The sequence below is a fragment of the Oncorhynchus masou genome, chromosome 13 (assembly GCF_036934945.1).
Source record: "Oncorhynchus masou masou isolate Uvic2021 chromosome 13, UVic_Omas_1.1, whole genome shotgun sequence".
NCBI lineage: Eukaryota > Metazoa > Chordata > Actinopteri > Salmoniformes > Salmonidae > Oncorhynchus > Oncorhynchus masou.
Genome location: NC_088224.1, coordinates 26,035,716 through 26,042,717, shown reverse-complemented (window position 1 = coordinate 26,042,717; position 7,002 = coordinate 26,035,716). Strand labels below are relative to the sequence as shown.

The window sequence follows — 7,002 nt, the reverse complement described above, 5'->3', positions numbered from 1 at the left end:
TTGATCATTAGAAAACCCTTTTGCAATTACGTTAGCACAGCTGAAAAATGTTGTGCTGATTAAATAAGCAATAAAACTTCTTTAGAATAGTTGAGTATCTGGAGAATCAGCATTTGTGGGTTCAATTACAGGCTCAAAATGGTCAGAAATGAAGAACTTTCTTCTGAAACTCGTGTCTATTCTTGTTCTGAGAAATGAAGGCTATTCCATGCGAGAAATTTCCAATGAACTGACCCCATAAAAATTAGTTTCATGCTGCCTCTGCTATGTGGGGTGTGTAGTAGCGTGATAATGTGGTGTGGTAATGTGGGACAGTAGGGTGTGGACCTCCCAGCTATCACCTAGTAGGCTGAACAATAGACCAATAGATACACAGATCAGCTGAGCACCAACCACGGGCCTAGACATAAAATGGAGCATGGTCTGAAAACGTACACCAGCCCACTCTACATGGCTAAAGCAATTCAGACGATGACAGGGAGGAAAGTGTTGTGTGTGTAATTCGTTGTGTATTTGATTGAAGTTAAGTAGGCTTGAGAAAGACTTTCCAGATTGTAATTCCTTTTGATCCAATTGCCTGTATTTAATCCAGATTGTAATTCCTTTTGAGCCAATTGCCTGTATTTAATCCAGATTGTAATTCCCTTTGATCCAATTGCCTGTATTTAATCCAGATTGTAATTCCTTTTGATCCAATTGCCTGTATTTAATCCAGATTGTAATTCCTTTTGATCCAATTGCCTGTATTTAATCCAGATTGTAATTCCTTTTGATCCAATTGCCTGTATTTAATCCAGATTGTAATTCCTTTTGATCCAATTGCCTGTATTTAATCCAGATTGCTCAATTGGATTCTGAAAAGGGTCCATTAATGAAATCCTTTGAAATATATTTTCCCTTATAGATGTGGCTTAAAATTGGGCAAACATCAATGGATTACTCTAAACATCACACTTCAGGGCGTCAAATGCATGGAGTTGTAATTTACTGTTCTTTAGTCCGCGCCACACAAAACCAGCAGACATTTTCTTAGTTCAACTGTAAATGTTGGATGTGTTGGATATGTTGACAAACCAAATAGTGTCAGGGAAGAGTCTGTCTCTGCCACATCACACAGTCACAGCACAGCTTGTACCCTCTATTCATGGCACCTCCATTTGTAAAAACAGAATATGGGACAAAGAAGTTTCTGGAAATAAGTTTTCAAACAAATTGTCTTTCACACAGTTTGGGGATTATATTTAATTTGAAACAATTGTTTAATAATTTATACCGTACAATATATTGCGATACTCCTTTAATATTCCCACAAAATTAATCTACAATACATTTTTAACTTTGTTTTGCATTCTTTGTTATTTACCAAGGTGAATTTCACCTATTATTTCACTATTGCCACATCATTGTTAAACCATTGCCTCATCAGAAATAGAAACTTAAAAAAAGACCATGTTGCCTTTTGTAATGTGCCAGGGAAAATAAGGAAATGTGATTTGTGTTAGAGGTGTTCCAAATGTCCATGGCAGCTCCTGGGTTATGCTTCAGACTTCTACTACCTGTCAATCAGAATTGCACCCTGGTGTAAAACTGACCTGAGCGATGGGAAGTGAAGGAGGAAAGTTAACTACTGGACACAATTGCACATGTGCTTGCTGGGAGAATAACACAGATACATGCAAATCAAATGTGCCCATCCTATCAGTGCCCCAATAAAATGTGTTGTTGCACGACGCCACTGAAAGCAGGTGTCAGTGAAATGGCTTCTGGATACAGAGAGCAGTCCTCTTGTCGTGACCCTACGCTGATGTCCTGAATCAGCCCTTGTGTTTGCATACATGTAGCCGCCAGGAAGTACAGCCACTGTTCTAGTGACTTATTAAGGACCTGATGTGTCTAGTCTCTAAAAGGATGGAGCTTGCATTATTACGGTGTCTGTCGATAATAATGAGGGCTGCAGCCATATACAGCCATATTTGGTCTAGTGCGGTGCCCTGAATGACGAGTCCAACGCATTTAGCCATCGGCCATTTTGAGACTCCACCCGGGTCCAGATCAGTTTGTCCCTTACACCCTCAGCGTTCTCAAAGGCAACACAGTCGTTCAGTGGCCAGGGTGTAAAATTATATCACCGACTTATGTACACCCTCACACGTGCCACTGACTGTGCTCATCTCAAAATAGCTGTTTAACAAATGTGGAAATGGGACCTAACATAAACCTTTTTTATTATGCAACTCTTCACTGCACAAAAATGAGAATTTCTGTCTCTAATGGGCAATAAAGTTATATTCCATTCCATTCCGTTCCGTTGCATTCCATTCCGTTCCATTGCATTCTATCATCCATATTGCAGTGGTATCCAAAAGTAGTATGGATGAATTCTCCACTACCACTATAAGCCTGCTTTTGCGCACAGCTGTTGCGGCTAATGCTATAGGTACATACATTCTACAGCCATAAATACTATGTAGGTTTAAGCCTATCAAAAAGCCCAGGTGTGACCGTTGTAACAGTTTAAAAGGTGGCTTCACAGAAATAACACCGGAAGGACATTAATACCCTGGAGGAAAATGTCCCTGTTGATTATCCCTGGGAGCCTGAAGAGAGAGACAAAGAAAAACTTGGCTGTCCCAGGCTATAACCTATAACATTGGTTTGAGGGCTGTTGAGATTGGAGAACGTTAAAGGAGAATCAGTTAAATAGTCTAATTAGAATGGTAGATTGAGGTAAAAGTGAGTCAATCCATCTATGTAAATATTGCAAATGACAGAGGTAAATCATCACCCTGATTACAGTACCGCTGAGAGAGTATCTTAATATCTGCTGTTGAGACAAATGGAAAGGCAATGGATCTAATGCTTCACATAACAGAAGATGCTTCAAATCAGTAATGTATCTCACTAGCTCATGTCTTTATATAAGATTGTCAATGGAATAGTATGACTATTGACCTTAGCATTAATAAAGATAATTTAAGCTTTTTTTAGTCCAATGGTTTAATTGAATTTTGATCATTTTGCTTCCCAAAAATATTTCCTTAATAGATTAATTCATTTAATATATGTTGTTCTACTGAAAAGGGAACAAAATGATGGTATGAGAATAATTGTATTAATTGCACTTGGGTGAAATGAAGTACAAGATCATATTTGATGTTTACGGCCTTGCTGCCTAGGGTTTCACACAATAAGATGTTGTTTCTAAGAAGCGCTTGCCTGCATTTATTTAAAAAAAATAAAGTTAGCCTAATTCTACCTCGTTAATTTGTAAACACTTATTCCGGAGATGAATGAATGTCAATACAGTATGGAAAACAGTTGAGATAAGCTAATATAAGACAATCAATGTATCAAGATAACATAAGATATTTAAAGAAGCTATAACATAAGGTCTTATTGTGAAATGTCTTCCCGGTATGTTAGTACAGTTAAGTGTTAAATTACAGCTAACCTTTCTGCAGTAGCTGGTAATTGAAATTAATAAATTAAATTTGCAATTAGACAATTAAGAAAACAAAATTATATTTAACATTAAACTATGAGCATCAAGCAGTTGGTAATCGAATAAGACATCAGTTTTAATCATCAGAACTAAGTCTATTTCAAATAACCTTGAAGTTGAATATTTATACCACAAGAGTATTGTACTTAAGGCCATCAATATTATCCGGACAACTACTGTAACAACAAGGCCCAAACGCTCAAACAAGCCTACTAGTAAGTGAGGTTAAAACTAAGAACTTTAAGAACTAAGAACTTTCAAACTAAAAGGTATGCGCTGGACTCTTAACTTCTCACGAGGTTCTCCAATGGAGGATCATTGACACATAAAACTACAGCGCGTTCAGTGATCATGGAAACATTAGCCAATTCACAAAAATGCAACAAATAGATGTTTTATTACTGTATCACACACTGTTCTCTGCTGTTTCAACATCTGTGGAACTGTCTGCTGACACAGAGATATGAGAATAGACAAACCAAACACTTCAAATCATTATACTCCCTCGCTATGTGATGAAAACTCCTCAGTGAGTTTTGAAAGAAACTACCAAAACCTTGAGGCTGAATGTCGCAGTGGTCATAAAGAGGAGACCAAGGTGCAGCGTGGTGCAGCGTCTTTAATGAAAGAGAGACCACTGAACAGAACTGAACAACACAACAAAACAAACCGTGACCCCATATGACTAGTGCAGAACAGGCAACTAAAAATAGAATATAACCCACAAAACCAAAATGGAAAATGGCAACCTAAATAGGATCCCCAATCAGAGACAACGATTAACAGCTGCCTCTGATTGGGAACCAATACAGGCCACCATAGACCTACATTACCTAGACATACAAAACCCCCATAGATATACAAAACCCTAGACAGGACAAAAACACACATACCCACCCTCGTCACACCCTGACCTGACCAAAATAATACATAAAACATAGATAACTAAGGTCAGGGCGTGACACTGAAGTCAAAGCTAAGAGAAGAGAAGAGGAGAGAATAATGTCCTCATCTTACCTGAGCTGTGCAAGTCATCTTTTCCTTTACTGTTCCGTCTCTGTTCCGTCTCGTCCGGGGACATCGTCTGTCGTCCAGCGTCCCCAGGAACACACAACACACCTGTAGGGTCACTACTACCTCCTAGACCGGGGTTAGTCTGGAATCCACACAGATTCACGGTCCCTCCACCACACAGTTCAGAGACTTGCCTGTCCGGAGGAGGTAGGCAGAGGCCATGCCTGGTGTTGGGTGAGGGAATCTGGGGGACATGCCAGGGGGTCTGGAGGGCCTGGTGCTGTGAGTGGTGGGGGTGCTGTTGATGCTGATGGAGGTGTCCTCCACGATGGTGGTGTTGCTGCCCTCCGTACGCCTCCTCTACCCCAGGTCCAGGGTACCCCCCACAGGGGGGTGAGGAGTCGGGCAGGTTGGAGTAGGAGATGTGGTCGGAGCGTCCGTGCAGCACAAGCGGGGACTGGGTAAAGGCAGGGTGGGGGTGCAGGCCCTGGGCCGGTGCGTGGGGGCTACGGAGGCACCCAAACAGGGAGTGATCCATCACGGTGCTCCACGAGATCCACCCGTGAGACGAACTCCCCTAAGTCCACCACACACACAACCACCAAAACCTCCAGGAACGACCAGACACTAATAGAGACCACAAGACAGAGAGAGAGTAGAGAGGACTGAAGCCAGTTGAGGGAGGTGTGCGGACACGGCGCCTCAAATCAGGGCTCTCCTCCACGGCGCTCTCACCTCGCACCTCCGTGTGCCCCGCGTAAGTTCCCAGGGAGAGAGATCGAAGCAGGAAGGCAGAGCTCACAGTGTTGAAAGGTAAGGCCTCCTGTAATCCTGAGCATGCAGCTTGTTGCCAGGCGCAGCGCTGGTAAACACTGACTATGCTGAGATGGTAGACGGAGAGGAAAGACAGAGGAGAGGAGAGACGGAGGAGAAGAGAGACGGCTGAGGCCAGAGTGGTTACAGGGAGAAGGTGGTTCCAGGGAAGTTGGGAGAGAGAGAGAGAGAGATAGAGAGAGGAAGGGAGGGAGGGTGGGTGGGTGGGTGGGTGGGAGGAGGCCGAGGAGGGGGGATGTTATATATAGGACGTAACGTGAGAGGGAGGCCGGGTCACTGGCTCACTGCTAGGCTACTGACCACATGTATACGATCTTCCTCCAAAACACAACGCACAATCAATCTGAACCATTCCAATGGCCTGGCCACAGGAAAAAATGGGCAATTCATTTTGAAACCACCCGACCCCCATCTATACACTTTCTTAGAAGTGCAGTGTTGCGTCATACTTCAGGGGGTTGGATATGGGGGTTCGGGGGTTCAACACCTCAACATTATCTGCTGTTTGTGTGTTTACTGAAATAGGGGCTGATGCATTAATATTTAGGTGTGTAGGTGGTTTGAAAATATGTTTTCTGTATGTGGCCCTGTACTTGACTGATAAATATCAACTTTATCAGAATCAACAAATCTGTACCACGCGTTGTTAGAGTAGAGTTTTCTCAGCGCTGTAGCCGTATACAAAGATTCTTAGGCTGCACCAGCACATCCCGTGGTCCTGGAGCTAGGGGTCCTGGAGCTAGGGGTCCTGGAGCTAGGGGTCCTGGAGCTAGGGGTCCTGGAGCTAGGGGTCCTGGAGCTAGGGGTCCTGGAGCTAGGGGTCCTGGAGCTAGGGGTCCTGGAGCTAGGGGTCCTGGAGCTAGGGGTCCTGGAGCTAGGGGTCCTGGAGCTAGGGGTCCTGGAGCTAGGGGTCCTGGAGCTAGGGGTCCTGGAGCTAGGGGTCCTGGAGCTAGGGGTCCTGGAGCTAGGGGTCCTGGAGCTAGGGGTCCTGGAGCTAGGGGTCCTGTAGAAAAACACCGTGTTTACAAATTAGGCCAATTAGTAACTGTGTAAAGTGATTTGTGGGTTTAAGCCCTTGTTGAGTATTTATGATTATATGGTTACGTTTTGGTCTGGGGTATGGAGGCCAGCTGTACAGTAGAATGAAGGTAGGTGCCCCCAGGGGTAGATGTTGCTCCCCAGCTCAGCCTGGAACTCCTTTGCAGACCCTCTCACACCACAAAGGAGACCCCTAACCCTCCGTAACACCCGGTTGGATTTTCAACAGGTGAGTCCTTTCACTTTTTTCACTCTGCGGGCCGTGGCAGGTGTGTGTCAATGTGTGTGTGAGGGGTTGAGGCGGTGTGTGTATCTGTGTGTGTTTATATAACCTCTATAGTGAATATGATAGACATTTAAGTGCTGCTGTTGGTTCACCCTGCAACCTGGCTTTGTCAATCAGTCTGGGTTGACAGTGTGAGCAGGATAGCCTGTGCATTACCTACAGAGCTCACATCCCGCTAGCAGACGATGCATTAGAAACAGTAGTCCCTCACTAACCTCAATAGCGTCGTTTGTTGTGATGTGACAGTTACAATTCAAATATACATATGGATCAAAATTGTGCATGTAATTTGTTGAATCATCTTCAGATTTTAGTCTTAAAATGTTTC

The 7,002-nt window shown here is 43.5% G+C and overlaps 1 protein-coding gene across 1 annotated transcript in view; it reads right to left on the bottom strand.

The window, feature by feature from the left end:
* Positions 1-5,490, bottom strand: part of LOC135551388 (homeobox protein MOX-2-like) — a 13,803-nt gene extending 8,313 nt beyond the window's left edge. The window contains exon 1 of the mRNA XM_064982607.1: positions 4,520-5,490. Coding sequence (XP_064838679.1) covers positions 4,520-5,054 — 535 coding nt within the window. The 5' untranslated portion in view covers positions 5,055-5,490. The remainder of the gene's footprint in view (positions 1-4,519) is intronic.
* Positions 5,491-7,002: the final 1,512 nt, after the last annotated feature.